This window comes from Xenia sp. Carnegie-2017, unplaced genomic scaffold, assembly GCF_021976095.1.
Source record: "Xenia sp. Carnegie-2017 unplaced genomic scaffold, XeniaSp_v1 HiC_scaffold_23, whole genome shotgun sequence".
Lineage (NCBI taxonomy): Eukaryota > Metazoa > Cnidaria > Anthozoa > Malacalcyonacea > Xeniidae > Xenia > Xenia sp. Carnegie-2017.
In genome coordinates, this window is record NW_025813486.1 from 18,766,825 (window position 1) to 18,791,239 (window position 24,415).

The following is a 24,415-nucleotide window of genomic DNA, read 5'->3' on the forward strand; positions in this document are numbered from 1 at the left end:
ACATATTGTATAACTCTCAACTAGATTATTAATCACGTGACCAATGTACTTATGAGTTTTTGTTTCGCCTTGTAAAAGAGCACATGTTATGTTAAAATATATTCTCAAGCATTATGGGTTAAGCCTGGGCCACACTATCGTCTATATTGACGAAAACGAAAACGAAACGAAAATTCCTGCACGAAATGCATGTCAGACACGACGAAAAATTACAAGCATGTTTGCAAAGCCAAAATTTTTTTTGGGCAATAAGCAAGCGGCGTTTTTGACGTATTAGAAAAAATGGCGATCTCTAAAAGAAAAATATTACTTCTTCTTAAGAAAAAGTTACTGCTTTTTCAAATACCAATAAAAGTGTCGCCACCATTTCCAATTCGGCTCGTCAGTGGCAGCAACACCACTAGCTCTTCTAAGATCGTACTGCCTTTTGTACTGCATGAATGAATCACGCAGATTAGACCACTTTTTCATGTTAGTGTCAACTGTAAAATGTTTAAAAAATAATGGAAATGCATCATTTGATACAAAATGTGTGTCGGCGGACTATCAATAATACTCACTATCCCATGCCAAGTCCGTAATTTTATTAAATTCATCTAAAGCATCTTGCCAGTGATTTCTTTTCTTGTTCCTCGAGTCCTTATAATCCTGGTGACTTTTATCATACAAAATTGGTTTTTCTCGCATCAGATTTATCAAAACCTCTTGCCACTCCGCCATGTTTGAGTACAAAGTCTGATATTACTAGACAATAGTATGCGTTTTCTTTGACGAAAAAGGTCAAAACTTCAACTCTTCTAATATGCAAGAAAACGAAATTTTCATGTTTGTAAATTGGTTTAAACCATTTACTTTATAACGAAATTTTCGTCGAGTTTTTGTTCAAAGTTTTCGTTGCGGCAGTTTTCGTTCTAATTTTCGTCGATATGGACGATAGTGTGGCCTAGGCTTAAATCTAACATGATGAATAATGATTAGCAAACCGCTCATTCGGAAAATAGAAACTTTGTACAATAGAAAGAGAACATTCTCCTTCGGTCAAACACGGATAGCGGGATAAGATCAAAATCTCGACAAAATATGTCTAGTCGAATATCTCATTGTAGTAATTGGGGATTCTGTGAAATATAAAGTTCAATAAAGGTACGTTACAAGTTAAGATATATTTTGATGAATTTCTTAAATTTCTAGTTTCTTTTGTCTCTCTTTAAAACCAATTAAAGAATATAATCACAGAACGGTTAATTGTCGTCTGTGATGTCCAAGTCGTAATATAAAATACAAATTCTCCTTGACTTATGTTCATCAAATACAATAAAGTTCTTTTTGTCTTTCAATGGTTGTAAATTGTGCTACATTCATGTTGTATTTCTACACTAAATTATTGATGTAATGTCTAAAGGCTAAAACACACTAGACAGTTCCTTCAGTCACGCGTCCAAAGCGAATTGATGCGCACGGGTCAGTTGCTTGAACGCCAGCAACACAAATGCAGTGACCATCGCGTCGTTTACCGTTGCGTTAATTTAACATGGCGAAGATTTCTGTTTGTTAGAGACATCACTTAAACTTTTTATTTTTGCCTTTATTATAGCTACTAGTAGATGAATATTTACTCAGTACAAACTACTATGTGGAGAAAAGAGAACAAGCCGGTTAAAACACGTAAATATGATCATAGCCCATTACGCGTGTATTGTGGACAATCTTATTCTGTGCATTTAGGTTGTGCATTAGGGTTCCAGTTTGTAGCTCCTATTGTCCTTATTTGATAAGTCATATAAAAACTGTAGGATTCCAGTGTGAATTTATTATATATTGCCTTCGTTTTCCAAGGTATAATCTATAAATTTCGTGTTATGCTTACAACAGGGAATATGATATGCATTTAGGAAGTAAAAATTTATCTATTGGCCAATCAGTGTAAAGCGACTAAAGCGACCAATGTCAAAAGTTCAACATGTTGAACTTTCAATGCGACTAGATGACGCGCTACGCTACTAACTTAGTAACCACGCAAAGCTGTAGTTTTAGACGCGCAACGAAAGCCATTGCCTTGTGTGTTTCAGCCTTAAGTCTATATTGTTAATGAAATGGCTTCCTTGAATATTCACAGGTAAGTTTAAACTTCACGACGGAGATGGTTATTTGTTATGGCATTTAAAGTTTATGGAGAAATAATCGTTAATGAAGATTGATGAAATGAAAAAATGTAAGTTGTCTTAATTTCAATTAATGCGTCGCAAATTTTTGAATTTCTCATAACTTATCGTTTTATCTAAGAGTGAATTAATAAAAATCAACTGTAATAACACATTTGCACCATCATTTGCTTATATAATATTATATTATGATGAACTTGGATCAAATTAAATGGTCTTGTCCAACAATACATTTCTGAGTTTTACCCTTTCTTAATATATCTCTGCATGAAGTACACACATACATTGTCCTTATCACGTGATAGCTAATATTCTTTTATAGTTAAGTGTCTGTCAATCATATGTATCACTATAGGGCAATTTATGTGCATGTATTCCAATTTTCCCTCAATAATTAATGATGATCGTTATAGGGCAACGTTGTTAAATGACGATGAAAAACGATGGTGTGTTTATGGAATCGTACTTAATCATGTTTTGATCCCAGCTGTTCGACCTTACCTGGAAAATAATATTTTAAATGAGTATGATGGACTAAAGCAATCTCATAAGATTGATGTTCAAACAGCTCACAACTTTCCTTCACCAAAATATTCCCCCCACGATCTACATTATAAAAATATCAACAATAATGAAACAAAGGATAAGAAGAAATTTAACTATGAAGTTAAGTCACATGTCGATTTTGGAAAACTTTTCCTTCTTAGTCACATGGCAAAGTTTAACAGTTACGACAGTTGTGACGCATCAGCAGTGCTTAATTTACTAGAAAGGATCCAAATTTTTTCCAACCTGGTCCAAAATGCGGCAAAAATCGTTAGAGAAAATAGAAATTCTTGGGGTCACTGCAATTTTAAAGAATGGAACGAAACAGATTTTCAAAAGAAAATCGACAATATGAAGAAACTTGTGAAAGAATTGTGTTTAGCAACTGAAGATGAAGTTTTGAATGTTATAAATCATTGGAAAGATCAAGGTATATTTTTCATTATTATATCATTGAGTGGGTTTTATTAACGTTTTGCAGAACGTATGTAACAAAAAATTAGTTATAACATCTTCATCTAAAACATCCCAGCAATACCGGTATATCGGTATATCGTATATTTAATATATTTTATCAACACCATTTTAATTACATTTTACAGCTTTGACATTGTGGACAAACGATCGTACTTTATGTGAAGAGTTAAAAGATCACATTAACAGACTTTTAAAAGAAGTTGAAGAAACGAAATTTGAAAACGAAGAGTACAAAAAGTTAGCGCAAGAGACGCTTGACAAATTTTCGAATTGCATTGAAGAAATGGATCAGTTGAAAAGACGTGTTGATAAAGTTGAAGACAAATTTGAGAAAGTTGAAGGCAAAGTTGAGAAAGTTGAAGACAAAGTTGAGAAAGTTGAAGACAAAGTTGAGAAAGTTGAAGACAAAGTTGAGAAAGTTGAAGACAAAGTTGAGAAAGTTGAAGACAAAGTTGAGAAAGTTGAAGACAAAGTTGAGAAAGTTGAAGACACAGTTGATCAACTTCATCAAAGCAAAATTAATGGTACAATATTAAAACTACTAAAGTTCAAGTGAAGATTTATAAATTAAACATCACAAAACACACTATTGAAGATTCTAAGCAAACTAAGCTATTGATGAAGTGTGAACGATTTGCAAAATGTTAACAATAAACCATTAGTGCTATATATAAAAATGCATTAAAGAATGAAGACGAGATGTCTTTCAAATAAAACTTACTTTAACATTGTATTTTCATAGATTTCGCCATTTGTGACAGCGATATCAATTTACACTACCGAAAATTCGATCAAAAAACAAGAAAATGGTTGATCAACGATTTCTCTACTTGGTTCGATGAACCTGGAGAATCAAGAGCTTTTGTATTTATGGGAGATGCTGGAGTTGGTAAAACAGTTATGTCAGCTGCTATCGCTCAACGCGCTAAGGATGATGGGAAGTTAGGAGCAGCATTCTTTTGTAGACATTATGATGGTACACGTCGTGATCCAAGATCTCTCCTGGCCAGTGTTGCTTATCAGTTAGGTAAACGTTTTCCTGATTATTTGAAATTATTGGGAGGGGTGTCTGGAATAAAAAAACAACGAAGCGATACAAAACTAGGCGTTCAAGAACTTTTTACTAAGTTTTTCGAAGAGCCATTAAGTAATTTTAAGACTTTTTCAAAAACTCTCATTGTGATCGATGCTTTAGATGAGGCAGATTATGATTCGAAAAATGAATTTCTTGATGTGGTAACTTTTCGTTTCCCCCAACTTCCACAATGGCTACTTTTCTTTATAACAACACGTCCAGTAGATTACACGCAATTTACTTTGAAAAATTACAATCCATGTGTAAAGATTTGTTCAGGAGATGCGAATAATGCTAAGGCTTATGAAAAACATGAACAAGATATTCAAACTTTTTTGGAAAATCAAGTCGACTTCACTGGTAAATCATTTTCTGCAAAAGAAATTACAAAAAAATGTAAAGGAATGTTTTTGTTTGCACATTATCTTGTCAAAACTCTCAAAGATTCATCTGAAACGGATCTTGAAAAATGCCCACAAGATATTGATGGTTACTTTCTTAATAATTTTAAACGTATTTATGAGAAAGTTGGAAAAGATTTCTATAAAAAATTGTTAGGTTGTGCAGTGGTTGCTCCTTCACCTCTTCCTAGTTCGTTTATTCCATTTCTTTTAAAGAAAGAAAATTTAAATCTTGACGAACAAGAAGTAATTGATGCTATTTCACTGTTTTTTTCTTGTGATGAAGAAAAATTCACGTTTCTTCACAATCTTATACCTGACTGGCTCACTGATAAAAAGCGCGCTTCGCGAAAGTTCGTAATAGATAAAACAGCAGCACAAATTTTCTTTAAGGAAATTGTCATCCAACTTTTGACATCATTCCTGGAGAATGGACTACCATTCAATGACTCAGATGAAAATTCCGTTGTCTGTTACATCCTTACAATTGAGTTTCGTTATCTATTTCATCTTTCAACTAAAAACTCTGAATTGTCGAGAATATTTTTTCAGTGTTTTACTAACTATCAATTTCTCAAACAACGAATAGAAAGCAGTACATCAGGTATTTCTTCCATTTTAAATGACATTCACTTTGCAATTGGAAACATTGAGTTAAAAGAAGATGAAAAACAAACTGTTAAGGAACTACAGTCTATTCTTCAAAATGACAGTTTTTATTTGGTAGATAACCCTGATCTTTTGGACTCCAGTCTTTCAAGGTTATCCTCGAAGGTCAGACAAGCATTTATATCAAAGCATTCAAACCAATGTAGATTGCCGAATATTATTTCAAATGACGACATTAATATTTTAAAATTAAGTGTGACGTCTATGCTTATTCAACAGACAGAACTTTGTTGGCAGGAGGAAAACGTTCTTTATCTGTTTGAAACATCTTTTTCAACAAAAATTTGGTCCCTTTCAGTTAAACGTGGACAAGATTCATTGCTTAGCATTCTCTCCTGACGACAAATGGATATTTTTTGGGACATTAAGATTCTGGTTTTCCGTAGAAGAGAGAATGACAGTTGAGAAAACTCAATTTCCACAAACTGATATATTTTATAACTGGGCTTCTTTTGTTGAACATGAACATGTAAATTACATAGCGGTAAGAGCGGAAAATGTGGAATGTCGACCTGATGATGAATGTATATTTTCAGTCACTCCTGAGAAATATCCCACTTCTTCCAAACACCAAATCTGGGATGTCAAAACAGGGGATCATGTGTTCAAGCTCATGTGTGAAAGCGATCTTAACAATCAATGGAAACTGAATTCTTTTTTCTACATATGGCATTTTTTCCCATATACTCTTTATAAAACGTTCCACCTTATATTGTCTCCAAAAGAATTTCTCGAAGATTACTTGGAAAATGATTTTGATGCATATGGAAAATCTAATGTAAAAATCTGCGACCAGAGGATTTACTTTCAGAAACATAGGCGCTTCGAGGGAAATATGGTTTGGCCATCTAATTTGAATCGTCGTTTTGGGCTTCTCAAAGATAGAGTATCGATTGTCAAGAAAGGCTCCGTTTTCATTCACAACATGCCAATATCTTTACATAATCTGATTTGGGGCGATGTAGTTTGTTTGTCTAGTGACAAAAATTGGTTGCTTCTTAAACATGAATGTGAATTTCATTTGTACAATTTTGATCATTCTCAAGATCATGACGAGGTTGACCTTGAGAACGATACTGCTGAGACTAGCTATGATTGCTTGAAGCTCCATGGTGTTATGGAAGGAAATTCAGATATATTTGGTTTTACGCATAATAACAACGCTATCATTTACAAAAATAGAAAAAATCTTTTCGCTTGGTCTTTGGATAGCAACGAGCATTTTGAAAGTGTTTCCACATTTTCCCCTTTGCTTTGTATGGACGAGAAAGTTGTATTTCGATCGAATGGCGAAGAAAAAATGATTTTTTTACGAGACTTTCCTGCAGATTTTTTAAACTCAAACTTTCATAAAGACAACGTAGCCTTTTCCAAGTTAGAGACATTTGATGCAAATAAATGCGCATTCTCTTATGATGGACTGTATTTTGTAAAATGTTCTGATTCTGAACTTAAAATTTTTTCCGCCGATTCCTCTTTCTCCACTTCTGAAATAGTTCATAAACTGAAGAATGGTGAATCAGATTTCCATTTTGTGTTGTTTTCTCCAGACTCGTCCTTGATTCTATTTTGCACCAATAACAAGAATTCTCGTCGTCAAACAATTTACGTCTGGTTTGTGAAAGACAAAGTTTTAAAGCTTTTCCTTCCTGAAAATTATTTGATAGAAGTAGACACTTGTTGTTCTTCGATGAATAACCGCATAATCATCTTGTGTAAAGGAACATCAATTTGGATATACGACTATGATAAAAATATAGCCAGTGAACCAACCACGCGTTCATTTCAATTAGGTAGTAAACAGGAGAAGTGTAGCCATTGTATTCTGTCGTCTGACGACAAAATGTTAGCTTGTTGTGTAGAAAATAGAATAATTTTTTATGAGTTGCTAAGTGCTCCTGAAAAAGCATCTCAAAAAGCCTCTCAATTTGAGCATTCATGCATGGTTAAATGTTGCTATTTTATGGGAAGAAACAAATATGTTTTGTTTCAAGATATTGCAGGTTCCATGTTCATGTTTGATCTGATTCAATGGAAACTTGTTACACACTTTAAAGCTGAAGCTTCAGTTAAAATTTTTAAACTTACTGATTACGAAATAACTTGTATTCAACCAAATGGTAAAATCAATTTTCTCGTTATTCGCGGTTTAAAGGATTGGTCAGGCAAGGATTACAATCTACCTTATAATTTGTATGTGAGCGACTTCGCACCTTTTACAAACAGTGATAATGACGATTATTGCATTGATAGTGAATTTTGGCTATCTGAAAGTAGTGAAAGTGATGATGACGATTATGGCAATTATAGTGAATCTTCGCAATCTGAAAGTAATGAAAGTGACGATAAAATGGTTTAACAATCTAGCTTGTAATTTATGTGTGTTGTTAATTTCACTAATAGTGATAATGAAGTCGACAGTATCACCGACAGTGTGAAATGTCAGCTGAAATTATTTTGAACGTCCAGGGCTGCATCGTTGAGATGTTACAAGAAATGAAAACTTTTGTCATAAAAACTCATTTCATTTATTTTTTATGTATAATGACTATAATCTACGCCTCCATCAAAGCATCGATTTTTTTCTAAACAAAATAGACAAGGAAAAATTTGCTAAACGAATTTTCATAATCGTATCTTTACCAACTTGATAAATGAGGGTTATTAAGAAAGCCAGCTTTTACCGGGGGTGGCACAGTCATACAAAAGAAATTAATATTTTGAGGTCAGAGGCAAATGTAGATAAATTATATCAACTTATTTGTTGACATACTCAAATTTCAAAACATACCTTCACATTTTTATGAACGTATATTTTGAAATTTAGATTTTTCTGCTGGTTTAAATCCGCAAATGTTTGCAGTATATTGAATTGTGAAAATATGCCTCCCTCCATACTCTACGCCTAAATCATCAACCTGAAACATGCAAAGTTGTTGATAACTTGATCATCTAAGGCCGGTTGCAGGAACCTTGGATAGCGTTATCCATTGAATAGCAAAAATTTTTAAACTTGTAGAAAAGATGTTTATATTTTTTTACGACAAAGAAATTCCGTAATCTTAAAAACAATGTTTTGTTTCAGTGATTGCTTATTAGGAATCTTAAAATTATTGCTTTTCAAAACGTTTCAAAAGAGTTAAAAAAATTGCTATCCAATGGACAACGCTATCCAGGCTTCGTGCAACCGGTCCCAGTTCCTAAGTTTCTTAAATTTTCTGCCTTTTTCAATAATTCTAAAAAACATTTGCTTAAGAACGTCATCTTAAATTCAAACTTTTTGGGAAGATAACACAACTGTGTTGTGTAATAGTTGAGAATTCTTGATCTTAGAGATTGGGGAAAGTTGATAATTTAGAGATAGAAATGTTTTATGTTGTGTAAACATGTAAATTTGTGGTTCTATTTCAGAAAAACATAATGAAAAAACTACCTTTTTTACACTTTTAACAATTTATAGCAATATTTAGAAAATCGTTTTGAGACAATTATTGATGTTATTGATGTTAATGAGTCATTTCGTTATGAGAACCCGTGGACATTAAGTGAAAAAAATAATCTTATTTAAATCAAATATCACCCACTACGACTTAACCCACCCGTCGTATTGAAAAAAGTCATCTTAACGACAATCTTCAACATCAAATTAAAGTAGTATAGTACATGGGGGTTCTAGATCACAAAAAGTTTACTTTTTGTTATCTATAACTCCCCATGTACTATACTACTTATAACCTTGGGTAAAAACTATCTTTATAACAGCTTAAAATAAGACCATGGTTAAAAGACGTCCCTCTGGCAAAAAGGTCATGTAAAAAAGCTGTGTAAAAAATTGTTTGTTTCAATATAGTAGTAAAAACTATCTTTATAACACCTTAAAATAAGACCATGGTTAAAAGACGTCCCTCTGGTAAAAAGGTCATGTAAAAAAGGATGTGTAAAAATAGTCATTGTTCCAAAGGGTAAAAATCTCGAGTTTACAATCTATCGTTTAAAAATATGAAATCTATATGTTTTTGAAATATATAGGTGCGTTTAAATTTTACAAACGGTCTTTACAAACAAATGTTAATAAGCATCGTTTCGGAGGCGCTCGGCAGCGGAAATTTTAGCGTAGCTAAAATTGAGCAGGGGATGGAGCGCCGAGAATTCTGAGTGACGGCGGGGAAAATTTTCACGAAGTGAAAATTCGGAACGACCCCGTAGATTCGATGAATATTCGAAGAATATTCGAGAATAACAGAGGCTTAAGAAATGCTCTTCAAAAAAACCGTCTTTAATAATCAAGTGTTATTAAAATATCAGTATCAGCGATAGCTGGTTTTTAGCAGCGCGCGTGTCTTAGTGCATGTTTTTAACAATGGTTGTTTAATGTAATAGCACATTTCATCAGCGCATGTATAATAATACAATGTTTTTTTAATTTGTCTATCAAGCGAGTGTCATATAATTTTTGTTAAAATTGTTTTTAATAATTGTTTCAGGATTTTGAATTCTTTTGTATATCGCTTTTGTATTAATTACTTATTACAAACAGTTATGTGATATGTAGTCAAACATGAGGAGCAGGTATGTATGATTTTACTCTAACAGAGGCCCACGCTACATGCTTACTACACATTATAACTGTATATTAAAATAAGTTTTAATTATCATTTAAATAATGACCATAAGCTCTAGTAGTTATACCATCATCTAATATATACCGTTTATCATCAAAACAGCTGAGTGATACTTTATTAATTTCATAACTACTAAGTTGATGGTTTACACTTCTAATAGTTTTCATTGTATGATGCATTTGTTTGTTTTCAAATAGTGTTTGTTTATAGTCTTCATGTTTTATTTTGTTTTTAATAATATTTTTCTTAATTCCTTTAGCTTTTTTATCTTCTTTATTATTGTCTTTAATATAACTATACATCTTACTTCTTAAACCAACAAATTCTTTAACTACTATTCCAGCAGCTTCATCTTTCATTTTACCAATAACTTTTTTATTAGTTTTATCATGATATTTATGGTATTCTGGGTAATCACTAGTATCAAATTTATCTTTATCAACCCAAAAATCTTTATAGACATCTTCAGTTTCGATTTCATATGTTAGACTATCTGTGTCTGTGAAAAGAAGTTTAGCTTTATCACCATATTTATTCTTGATATAATTGTAATGAAAATCGTACATTAATACTTTAGATAAATCTAAGATGCACATACCCACATATGCCGGCCTATTAAGGGTTAGTGTTTCTTTGATCTTATGTACAGCCACAAGGTTCTCATTGAAGATTTTACTACTTACATAAGTAGGTTTTGAAGCTAATTTTAATAATTTATCTTTATTAGTTACTAGTCTAACATCTACTCTTTTTCTTAAGTTTTCCATCGTCTTACCAAAAACACTGTTATTCATGAGTTTGAAGAAGTCTTTTTCAAAAGGATTTTTTGCATTAGTTCTTTTTTGAGTATTAAAGTCTATGTATTTTTTCAACCATGGAGATTGATTAAATTCAAGTACTCTATGTACTTTTTTTAACTTTAACCCAAGATCTAAATATAGTTGAAGATTTCTATAATGCAGTACATACTTGTATTTATTTTGTAATGTAGGTATTAATTTTGAAACTAAACCTGTTGATATATTATAATTAGAAGCAATTGTCTTACAATATTTTGACAGCATGTCACTAGTTACTTTAACTTTTTCTGGTGCTAGTGGATAATCATTATGTAAATCATGTAGTTCTTCAGAATATTCTAAATCAACTTCTAAAATTAAACCTTTTTTACTATCTTCTTGATATTTAGCAAGGTTTATGTTGTTAATCTGTTTCTCAGTTAACCATTTGAAATTACCAGTAGGTAGGTATTGTGACATAGCCCATCCATATAAATTGTTTGCGTCAAGATACATTATATATTTTGAGGGTTTATTCTTATCAAATGTTTTCATATATTTGTTATTTGCCTTACCATATCGATTAGAAATATAAGAAATACCTCCTTTCATACCCTTTTCAATGAATTGAAACATGTCAATATCAGTAATTAATTCTAATTTAATATCTGCCATTTTAAGCATAGCATCCCATGAAAGACCAGGACTAGTAAAATAATGACATGGGTCTAAGTTATAGTATTCTAAGCATGTTTTTCGAAAGTTTTCAAATACATCAGTTAATAACAAAACATCAGATTTCAGATACAAGTCGTGATACTCACCCATGTTTTTGAGATTGAATGTATTCCACACTTTTTTGTGCATGTTTATAAGAATCATCTGAGATATTCTCATCAGTAAGAATACTATAAAAGTCTTTTTTTGAAGGCAACCCCTCATCAAACTTTTCAAAGCTATCCATATAATCATATGGGTATATACCTTTTTTTTAGTCATTAAATTAAGTTTTTCATCTTTAAACTGATTAGAGGTGTATTTAAACGATTCTTTAGGTAGGTTACTAACAAGCTTTTCAAGACTAGAGCTCATAAATTGAAAACTATCAAGAAATGTTAAATGGTTACCTAACATGAAAACCATATATTTTTCCATATTATTTGGTATAGCATTTATATTCATCTGTGTTTCTTCACCTTTTTTGTTTTTGTATGTATGCCTATTAATAATAGCTCCGATTTCTTGCATAATAAAATGGCTATCATACCCACGCAGATTATGGAATATTACTGGTATCTTTAATTTATCAGAGTCTATTCTAAGTTTTAAATTACAATCTTGATGTGCCGAACCTCTGTATTTACCAGTGATATGGCAATGGTCTCGAACTCGAATATCTTTGTTAGTATATTTTTTGTTACAGATATGGCATTCATCAGCTTTTTTAAAGTTTTCTTCATCATCAGATGTCATTTTTAATGGTTTATTAAAGTGGTTTTTCATAATATTTTTACAATATTTAACTTCTTTTAACATAGCTTCCATAAATTTGTAAACAGCCTTTTCACCTCTATATAGTTGAATTTGTTTAGTAAATTGATCATCATAACAACAAACAACTTTATATGCATAGCCACAGTCAGTATGCTTCTGATAGGCTTCTGTATATGATGTTCTATTATTTTGGTTACAACCAGATATCTTTTCTGTAATAGCTTCAAAATCAGCGTATATAACAAACGGAACAGCTTGTTGTTTATGATAGTTGTTGAATTTCAATATGTTATTATTTTTATCAGGCATTCTTATTGATTGGATACCATTTACTAATATACAGTTTTCTATATGGTTATTTAATATTTTTTCAGAACTAAAACATTGAAGACATCTCATACAAAAATGTTTTCTTTCCTTATGTTTTGTTTGATTGTACATAAATGCATTAAAATTTTTTATTAGAATATAATGTTTATTTTCATTATAAGTTATTAATAGTAGTTCCATATGGTCTTCAAATTTTTCTTTTGATATATAAATGGGGTATGGTTGTTTATTTTCATAACCGAAAACGTTAATGTTAATTTTGTTTTGCTTTTCGATTTTATTATATTGTTTAACAGTTACTGGAAATTCAATCCCAGAGTAGTCTAATTTGTTAATATATTCCTTATCAGATTTTTTAATGTGGGTATTTATTTTGTGGGTTAATATGTCTAATATGGCACCACATAAAACATTCATTATCTTTATTTTTGATATTTATCAAACCTTTTTAGAGTTTTAAGTTCTTGTGGTAAATTAATGTATAAAGATCCTTGTAATGGTTTATATTTAACAACATTAAGATAATGATTATCTATAGAGCTAATAACCCATCCAGAACCTTCTTGTGTAAATTTACCAATATTATTTAATATATTTTGTTTTGAAATTTGTAGTGATTCATTAATTTCATTATTTGTAATTGTTAAAGCTTGACTGTTGAAATAAGCTGTTTTGTTAAATGATCAACATCACCATTATATTTTATTTTAATTTTTCAAATGTTATTTAAGCGTTTCAATAAATTTTAATCCTTTCATTGTTGTTAATATTTCTTTAATATAATATGTAAGATACTTTCTTGTGTTCTGCAATTGTATTAATGGATTTTATTGTTAATAATGCTTATTTATATGACTTTGTATAACCTTTAAGAGCATTGTTTGTTTCTCTTATTTTAACTCTTGGTGTTGGTATTGGTTTTTATTTTTATCTGATAGCATCTGTGTATTGTTCTCATACTCTTTAACCATCTCTTTTACACTCTTTCTTGGTTTTGGGACTGGTGTTAATGCTTTGATTAATTCGTTTTTTCTAAGTTTATAATAACCTTTAACCTTTTTTTCTTTAGCAATAACTTTTAATTGTTGTACAGTCATTTGTTTAATATTGGATTGTGATAGTACTGGTTTGGAAATTGAAGTATTATTAACTTCAACCCACGGCTTTTGATTTAATATTAAATTAATTAAATCGTCTTTAGTCAACTTTTGAAGTTCATCTTTATTCATATTAGGCATACTATATAAAATACTCATGTCTTTAAGTACCTTATGTTTTGTTTTATCTATATTCATCTTCTGCATATTATATAATATAGGTTTGTCTTTAAGTACCTTTCGATTTAAATAATCTCTATTCATATATATACTATATATTTTATTTTATTTTTTTAAACGCACTAATTTTAATTATAGAAATAAATCTATATTTAAAACTTTTTATAAAAATAATTAAATTAATCTATTTAACATTTTTAGTTTTATTTTTTTAAATATTCTTTTAATTCAGATTTTTATGTAATAAATTTGGTAACATATTTGGCATTAAACCATATTCATAATAAGGATTGAACCCTTTCATATGTAACCATATACACTGATTTAATTGTGCACGAATAACAGGATCATCTAAACTTTCTTGTACAGTAGTATCATAATAATACAATAGTTCTTGTTTATGATTATCAGGTTTAAATCTTAATAATTTTAATTTTTTATTATGTTCAACTAATTTAAAATTATATTCTATTAATTCAGATATTAAAGTATGTTTAAATGTTTTAAAATCTTTACATTTTTATAACCTTCTTGATCAGAATCATAATGTTTTATTTTTGTTGGTAAACCATCAATTAATATATATACATCAAATTTAGATAATAAATAATGGTCTAAAAGTCAAAACCCACCCAGGCCCGAAATGACATAATGATATTTTATTATTACTCATTTCAATGTTATTAATATAATCTTTTGTTTTAAGTCTTTTAAGTTTTTCTATTTTCTATCATATATAATTACTATATATTTAAATTTTTTTGTTAAACGCCTAAATTTTTGAATTTATTAAATGTTTTCTAGTTTTAAGATGTAAAGTTTTATATGCTAAACTATATGTTTTATTACATAAATCACAATGCCATGGTTTTGAGAGCATATATAATGTCCTATGTTGTTTGATTTGTTCTTTAGTATAAATTTTTGGTCTTCCTCGTATTGGTTTATCTGAACACATATATACTAATACTATATATTTTATTTTTTAAATAGTTATTTAATGCGTTTAAGATAGATTCTAATAATACCAGAAGCAGTTATATAAGGACCATATTCATATAAATCAAATTTTATAACATGAATATCTGTATCTATATTGTTGATTTCGTATTTAAAATAACAATCATCCCATCCATGATCTTTATTAAACAAATCTTCAGTGATATATGTAAACTGTGGTATATAAAAATCACTACTAATATTATATATATTAGGTATATAAAAATCACTACTAAGAGTATAAATATTAGATGGTTTAAATGTATTCAATATAACAGGTTCATAATCAATATTCATACTACACATCACATGTAATATTTTTTATATTTTCAACATTATATCTATCTTTTGAAAAAGATAACCATTCTTTGTATTAATTCATAATATTTAGTTATATATCTATCAATATCGTCTTTATAATAAAGTTCGTACGTTAATGATTTAATATACATGTTTTTATCTTTCATAATTTCATCTAATAAATCTAAATTAATTTCATGTCCTTTAAATTTATATACATCTTTGTTTTTTATAACTTTCACCATTCTATATAATTACTATATATTTTATTTTTTTAAGGTGCGTTTAAATTATCTTTTGTTTTATACAATGTTTTTTCAAAATCCTTCAAAACACCTTCTATATTAGAACTAGTTTTTTTACAACATAGAATAAAATTTCTAATCTTTTTAATAGATCTTTAAGATTCATATATAATAGTAAATTTTTATTTCTTTGACTCTATCCAATTTTTATAATAAGTACAGTCAATGTCTTTATCCCATTCAAGAATCTTATATACTTCACCAAATAATCTATCATCAAAAATCCTCTTTGTCTTACTATTTTTCATATCTCTAACAGGGTGTTTTAATGGTATACCCCTAAGGCTAGCTAAGCGTATTATATAATAGTTATACATACTAATATTCTTTTTCTGTATCAACTTATACTTAATCATTGTACTAACAACCTTTATAAAATCATTTGTAATCATCTCAACATATTCAAAAGGTACACACAATTTAAGTTTATTATAAAACCATTTTCTTCTCGAGTGTATTGATCTTTGACACTTCCAAATTTCTGGTATCCATTCATTAACAAAATGATTTATGTACAAGTGAACAGAACCGCAATTCTTACAAACATTCATTTTATTATTATCTGAAATAATTTCTTGATTTTCGCAACATAAGTATATCTTAACAGACCTATTAATATAATTATCACATATCTTTTTATCACAAAAGCAACAATTTATGTAACCAAAAAACTCGTCTAACTCTTTATGAATCAATTTATTACAATACATATACTAATACTATATATTTTATTTTTTAAGTAATTTTATATAATAAATATCCAGATATAATACCAATCACAACCATTGTACCAGATTGATAATTTTTCATATTCTTAGATGGTTTGTAAAAGTCATTTAATTGTGGTTCTCTATGAAATGTTAACCCGTTGTAATGTATTGTTTTTACTTTTCTAAGCGCATCTAAAGCCCTATTTGTAAGTTCTATATCATTATCAGCATATTGAAGTTCTTGTCTTAGCTGTTGTATTTTATCATGTTGCTTGACTTCATTTTCATAGAATGCCTCTTTAGCCTTTTGTAGTTTTACTAAAGACTCGTGGTATCTTTTCATTTCCTCAACGTAACCGTTTTTATCAAGTTTATGAAATAGCCAGCCTGCTAGACTAAATCCTAGGCCATTAACAACAGCTCTAAAAGCTGTTCCAACCCCACTAATAATAAAACTGGTCATATATATTTATACAGATTTAAATGGATTTTCAGGAACCCATTTTTTGTCTTGAGCATATTTAACTAGCATTGTTGATGTTGTAATAGCAATAGCTAGTTTTGTAAAATCTTTAATATTATCAGTATCTGTTAATTTTGACCTAGTAGTTTTTAGACGCCATAGAAAGACCTACAGCAGTTGTTGTCACAAGCACTGCATCAAAAGCTTCATTCATAAATTGTTTCTTATTCATAGTATTACTCATATATAATAGGAAATATTTTATTCAAATGAGTCTAAATTATATTTTTATTTTTTGTATCAAAACATGTTTTTCACTAGTTGTTTCTTCTCTTGCTTTATCGTTTGTTAATTTTTCCTGCCTTTTATCATTTTTCCTTGTATAATAGAGGCTAGCAATAGCAGTTAATACTCCAATAGTTCCAAATAAGAATCCATAATTAATATTCCAGCTATTATCTTCAATTTTCTTTTTATTTTCTAATTCAATCCTATCTCGCATCTTTTTCTCTTTAGAAGCTTTCGATATAGCAGCCAATCGTTTACCAGCTTCGACTCTAATAGGGTCTTTCTCTTTCTTAACTGTAGTTATCTTGTTTTCTTCAGACATGTTATATAATACTGTAGATTTTGTTTACAGATAACTTATAGATAACTTACAGATAATCTTATAGATAACTTACAGATAACTCACAGATCTTTATATTTTTTGTTATATTTACTTACCATACTATCTATAGTAGTACAATTTTCTGTTATAATTTCATCGATAATTTTTACGTATGATAGAAATATCAATGGATCATAAGCTAATCCTCTTAAATATGATCTTATAGTTATAAGTATTTTTTCATATGATTTATATGCAAATTTACACATCTCTAAGTTATTATTAATCTTACTCTTAACCATATAACCTTGAATTAAAGCACCTAAACCACTCAGGCTGGCTATAACTATCGGGTTCACGGTTATACTACCAACAATACCACCAGTCGAGACTAGAAAAATACTTCCCATGTTTAATGATAGTCTAATTTTCTTTAATTTATTATACTTCCATTTATAACAGGTATACATCTTGTGATAGTACAAATACAACTTTTCAGCTTTTCAAATTCATCTTGACTCAACTCACTCGAAATATGATTAAAATCTAGAACTTTTTCATATTATATTATAAAACATATTTAACTAATATGAATGATGATAGCGTTGATATACCGAGTAAAGCAATCATATCTGTTTGATGGGGATTATTTACTATCATTTTGTATGTTTATGTACTAATGGTTTTTATGAACTTCATCTAGAGTATCTAGGTGTTGTGATGGTGTATTATCTTGATGTACTTTTTAGGTTCTTCCTTTTAACTCCATAATAATTTATTTTAGAATTAATACCGAATTTCATAGTTTTATTAGCTAATGTTAAAATATTATTATACCCATCAATCTTTTATTCAATATGATCATACGGCTGGGTATTAAAATCATACCAGGACTGATTGCCATATTTAAAATAACATTCGTGTCTTTTATACTTTTCTCATGTTAGATATCAATACAGTCGTATCATTCTGTACTATAGTATCCTCTAATAATTTCCTAAAACTTTTGAGTTTGCATGCTCTTAGCTCCATGATTAACTATTGACCATCTTGTATTTGCTTGACTCCTAAAATTGTATAAACAAAACTTTCAATGACTCTTGCAAAAGAACCTTTCCGATTGATGTAATACCTTCAGAATGATATGCAATGAAGCTATGATAATCAGTAGTTGAATATTGAAAATTAACATAATACCCATCATTGTTTTTATCAAATTTTAAAATACCTTTATAAGGTATATGCTTTTTCAATTCCGTAAAGTCATATTTGTCTAATAATGATGGATGCTTCATGAATTTTCTGATCTGATAATACAAATGGTATTTAACAAGGCTTTGTATAATTCTACTTTTATTAAAATTTAAATGATTAAGCCCGATGCCGCATAAAAAACTAGCAACATAAGCGCCACAAATCATAGCGTAGTAAGCTTCTTGTTTATAATTTAAATGATTTTTAATATTGTATCTTATACCAGTCGTCTGTTCTTTTTTTTCAATTGTCCACGTTGCTGTTATAGGTTGTAAACTACTCATAAAATAATCATTCTCTGTGACATACAATCTGAAATTACAGATATCAACATTTACTGGTCTTTGAAATGTAGGTTTTACAATAAACTTTGAGGACCACCTATGAATCGTTTCATCAAAAAAGTCCTGGTAATGACCTTCATCCCCATTAACAGCTGCTATTAGATTTGAAAACAAAGGCGTTTTAGTTGTTTCTAAATATATTTTTGGCCATGTTGATACATGTTTTAAATTATCATCATCGCCTAATTTTATAGCATTTTCTTCTATTTGCTTGTCTGACATATAATATAAGCTATGTTATATATGAAGTTCACTATTTTTATAGACGGAGATAGTAAAAAAATTAATTTACAAGAAAGCATAGTTACAACTAACTATTCATATTTATATATAAAGAAAGCTTATATGTATTTTGAATATAAAAATATCGAATTAAATACTTTAGCTTTTACAATAGGCACAACAAAATATAATATAGATGCTGGTTACTGGACTTTTAAAATGCTTAAAACGTTTCTTGAGTCTGTTAACGTAAAGCTTGAGATGGTAGAAAACAACGGAACTTGTAAAATAACTAATAATAATGACGAGGTATTAGTATTATCTGATACTCTTATTAAAATGTTAGGTTTTAATGATACTATAAAAACTATGAAAAAAGGTATTGTACAAAATGGTGTTTCTAAAGTGGATATAAACAGAGGATTAAGTTTTTTGCAAATTTCTTCTAATATTGTAAATTCAAGTTATAATTATAACCCTGAAGGGAAAAAAAGTAATATAGCTTTAACTTTACCAGTAATAACAATTCAGTCATTATTTGGCACTGTTTATGAATACAATGATATTGAATCTAAAGTTACAATTATAAAAGGAGCCTTTAACGAACTAATATTTAATATATTAGATCAAGATGGTAACCCTGTTAATGTAGGTAGCATTCTACTCGAATGTTATCTTGAGTAAGTTAAATGGATGAAGACATTAAAATTGAGCAAAGTTTAAGAGATATTTATTATGATCCTAAAACAGGGTATCAATCAGCAGAACGATTGTATCAAAAGGCATTAAAAGAAGGTATAGATGTTAGCAGAAAACAGGTTAAAAAATGGTTAATATCTCAAGATACATACACTAGATATAAACCTATTATTAGGAGACATAAATTCAGACAAACAAGGGTAAACTATCTTGGTGAACAAATACAAATGGATTTAGTTGATATGGGTTCTTATAAGTATAAAAACAATGGTTATTATTGGATATTAACAGCTATTGAAATATTAAGTAGATATGCATTTGCTATCCCTGTTTATAGGAAAGACACAAATAATATGACAAAAGCTGTTGCAAAACTATTAAGTCAATTTAAAAATAGATTTAATAGTTATCCGAAACTAGCGCAATTTGATGATGGTAAAGAATTTTATAATTTAGGTGTAAAATCATTATTAGAGAAACATGAAATTAAGTACTTTTCTACTAAAAATGATAAAAAGGCTGCAATTGTCGAACGATTTAATAGAACGCTTAAAACATCAATGTGGAAATATTTCTATAGTAAAGGAACATATAAATGGATTGATATATTAGATGATTTAGTATATAATTATAACAATACAAAACACAGTACAATCTTGATGAAGCCTAAAGATGTTAATAAAAATAATGAAGATGAAGTATGGAATACATTATACGGTCATGAAGTTGCTTATTTACCATTACCTAAGATTAAAATTGGTGATATGGTTAGAATATCAAAGTATAAATCTATATTTACGAAAGGCTATGAAGCAAATTTTACAGAAGAGCTGTTTAAAGTAACTAAAGTTATTAGAGGAGATCCGAATTTATATGAAATAGAAGATTTAGAAAGAGAGCCGATAATTGGTAAATTTTATGAAGAAGAACTATCAGTTGTGAATAAGAAAGATTATGTTTATAGAGTTGAAAAGATATTAAAACGTAAGAAGGTTAAAGGTAAAAAGATGGTTTTAGTTAAATGGTTAGGTTATGATAATAAACATAACAGTTGGATTCATGAAAGTGAAATACAAAATATAGAGTAATCTATATAATGGCTGAAGGAGGTTTTGATTATATCGAATTAAAAGATAAGAAGCAAGAAGATAATAACAATGATAATGAAGATAATAATGAAGATTGGCAAAATTTTCAATTTATTAATGAAACATCATTTATTAATGATAATGATGGTATAACAATAACAATACCTAATACTCTTCCTAATGTCCCTGCTTCAACTCCTGTTTCTAAAAATATTATTAGACCTGAAAATGAAGTTTATTTTGCTGTTGAACAGTTTATTACAAAAAATTATAGAAAAGAGTTTAAATTTAATAATCTAAAAGGTATTGCATATGATGAAAGTATAAATCTTAGATTAAATTTAGGTAAAACTAATATAAATAATATTACTTACAAACCATTAAATAAAAACAATGAGCGAGGTAAAGGTATAATTGTTTTAAAACGTAATAGTAATGGAACACTAGAATATAATAATTATAAAATTGCTGAAGAAGCTGTTAAACAATTTAAAAACGAAATTATAAAAATTATTAATTTTCAAGATGAATTTATAAGAACTGAAGAGAGTATGCCTATGGTTGATTTAAATAGTCAATATACAGAAAATTTCAATCAAATAACTAATCAAGAACTTAGAGAACATAAAGGTGTGATGACCCCCTCTGGAACTATTGATAAAAGAACACGCCCACAATTTATAGAAGCACAAATAAATCACTTTACTGAAGAGCTAAACAAAACTATAGCTAGAATAGGTGAAATAGAAAATGAAAATGGTATTGATAACAATATTGATGAATTAACTAAATTGCATGAAAGAGCCGAGGAATTAGAAACTATAATTAGAGAAGAACAAGAGCAATTAGATAAAGAGGATGTACGAGAAGAACAGGAAGAAGACATTACTAGATTACAACGATTTAAAAAATGGGTGAAAGAAAATATCCCAGGATTATCAGCTTTAGCTATATCTGTGGCTGGAATAATTACAACCATTGTCATTGGTGTAAGAAAAGCAATCCTACAAGGTGCTAAAACTACTAGTAAATTTTCTAAGGCTTTAGCAAATCTAAGTAAAAAATTATGGCCATTGTTAGGACCATTATTGAATATTATCGCTCAGACTATATCTTGGGGAGCTAAAGGTTTAGCATGGTTAGCTTCTAATCTTTGGATTTTAGCTATTGCTGCTGCTTTGTTAATATATGACCAGTATAAACAAAGAAAAAAATAAAATATGTTTTAATATATATATGAACAGATTACAAGAAGAGCTTTTACCTGGTTATAAAAGAATTAGTATGACACAAATTAAAGGTAATAGAACTTGTTATAGTATAACCTTTAACCCAAATAGTGTTAAACCGAATGAACAAATTTATGTTAATATACCAAAACTAAAACAAAATAGTTGCTTAGTCCCTGGATCCCTTAACCTATCTTTTGATCTTAAAATCAGTAATACAAAAAGTCACTTTTTAAATAATCTCAGTCAGATTTTACAAAATAGACTACAAATTAAAGTGGCTGGGGAGACCCTTTATGATTGTAATAATCATAATGTTATAAGTATATACAAAGATTTATGGATGCCTAAAAGTGATCGTCAAGGCCTTATTGAATATGGTATTTGTAACGAAAATTTACGAAAACTTATTTCAAAGGATGATAGTGGTGCAACAAGTGGAAGTGCAGAAAAAGTATCAGATAAATTAATGTATGATATTTATGGTACAAGACAGAAAATTAATATTGACTATGTTATTAAAGACCATGGGTTGTATTGCCCGTATAATATGAATAATAACTTTCAATACATAATAACATTACCCCCTAGCGATCAAGTCCTTATCCCTCAAGGTGGTAATTCTATAGGTGATTATGAATTAGAAAATATCCAACTAGAATATGAAACTATTGAGAATCAAGAAATTGCAGATGAGGTGACAAATTTATATTCTGTAGGAAGAAGTCTATTTTATCAACATATAACTCTTTTAAAAAAAGAAAAATGGGATAAAGCATCTACATTACAAAACATAAACGTGAATGTTCCTCGCAAATCAATGAAATCTATTATCCTACTATTCACAGAAAATTCAGTTAGTGATAGTGAAAAATTTGAATTTCCATTAATTGATGAAGTTAAAGTGACTGTAGAAGGCACCCCAAATTGCATATTCGCCCAAGGCATGAATAAAACACTCTTTTATGAAGAAGCTAGGAAGTTTTTTGATAGAACTATTCCGATAGATTGCTTCATGACAATTGAAAAATTTTATAAAGATAAATTTGCATTAGTTATCGATCTACGCACCTTTCAACAAAAAAATATTGCTGGTAATGGAAAACGAATCATGAATACGCAAAACGGCATTCTGCTTGAAATTAAAAAAAGAGCATATACAAAAGATTTAAACTGTTATATCTATGTTGTTAGTGATGCTCTTGTTCAATTTGTTAATAATGATTTACAAAGTATTCAATACTAAATAACTAGTAATATATAAATGGAAACACCCTTTAACCCTTTCATTCCCAATGATGCCATATGGGAACATTGTCTTTTATGCTACATAGCTTACATGAAGTAAGCTCAAAAACAAAAATCAGGCAAGCGTTTTTAGGTTTTGATGTGGGTGATGTGATATGTGAGGCAAATCTTCGTAAATTTGTTTTTATATTAGTTTAATTGACTATTTCACATGGTGTCCTACGGAAGTAAGTGACAGCAAATTTTCGCGCATTTTCAAAGGTAAGTTTGATTATAATATGTTTAGTTTTGTGATATATAAAAATATTAATTGATTAAATTATTGGTCCTTGTCATATTTAAGCAATTATTTTATTAAAAGCGCGATCGGCCCACATAGATTTTCTAATGTATAATGTTGTTGCCATATGGCAACAATGGGAAGATCAATCTCTGGAAGATGTCACTGTAGAAATAGTGTTAATTGGATATAAACTAAGCATTTTCTTTCTATAACTGATGTTTTTATTCTTTTTAAGAGAGTTATGGATTTGACTGAAGCAGTAGAGCTCATTTTTTGTCCTAATGGTGAAATATCAGATGTAAGCGACATTGATGATGGTGATGATGAGCTGGAAGATATTTTCCATGCTGAGGATCGAGATTTTGTTGCCCTTCCAGACAACATTGAAATTCATGCAGTTCATGAAGATAGTGAAGTGAGTGATATTGAAGATGATGATGAACCTGTAAGGCGATCTAAACCAGCAAAGCGATGCAAGACAAAAAAGTGTAAATGGCAAAAGAAAGATGTTCCTTTTCCCGAAAACCATTTCAATGATACAGTCCCAGATCCACCTGAACAACTGCATTCCTCTTTGGAATATTTCAACATGTTCTTTGATTTTGAAATGATAAAACAATGCACTGAACAAAGTAATATTTATGCCATGCAGAAGGATGGTAAGGAATGTGCTATCCAAAATGATGAAATAGAGAAGTTTTTTGCCATCCTCTTATACATGGGTCTGTTTCCTGCACCATCATGCAGAATGTACTGGGAAAATTCTTCTTGGTTCAATCCTATTGCTGAAACAATGGCAAGAAATCGCTTTGAAATTATCCTGCGCTAC

The 24,415-nt window shown here is 29.4% G+C and overlaps 2 protein-coding genes and 1 pseudogene across 4 annotated transcripts in view; 2 read left to right on the plus strand and 1 right to left on the minus strand.

The window, feature by feature from the left end:
* Window positions 1-8,840, plus strand: part of LOC124447743 — a 53,127-nt gene extending 44,287 nt beyond the window's left edge. Inside the window, exons 4-7 of one of the 3 annotated variants that reach the window (XM_046998745.1) lie at window positions 2,576-3,138; window positions 3,311-3,709; window positions 3,928-4,212; window positions 6,881-7,981. In XM_046998745.1, the coding sequence (XP_046854701.1) occupies window positions 2,576-3,138; window positions 3,311-3,709; window positions 3,928-4,212; window positions 6,881-7,689 (2,056 nt within the window). In that variant the 3' untranslated portion in view covers window positions 7,690-7,981. Of the gene's footprint in view, window positions 1-2,575; window positions 3,139-3,310; window positions 3,710-3,927; window positions 4,213-5,628; window positions 7,982-8,741 lie in introns of those variants that run through there. The other 2 variants (XM_046998746.1, XM_046998747.1) reach the window with 2 other exon arrangements.
* The window catches only part of LOC124447742, a 57,576-nt pseudogene that overhangs the window by 5,559 nt on the left and 27,602 nt on the right, over window positions 1-24,415 (minus strand).
* Window positions 944-24,415, plus strand: part of LOC124447757 — a 41,172-nt gene continuing 17,700 nt past the window's right edge. Inside the window, exon 1 of the mRNA XM_046998760.1 lies at window positions 944-1,143. The gene's annotated coding sequence lies outside the window, so the exon portion shown is untranslated. The remainder of the gene's footprint in view (window positions 1,144-24,415) is intronic.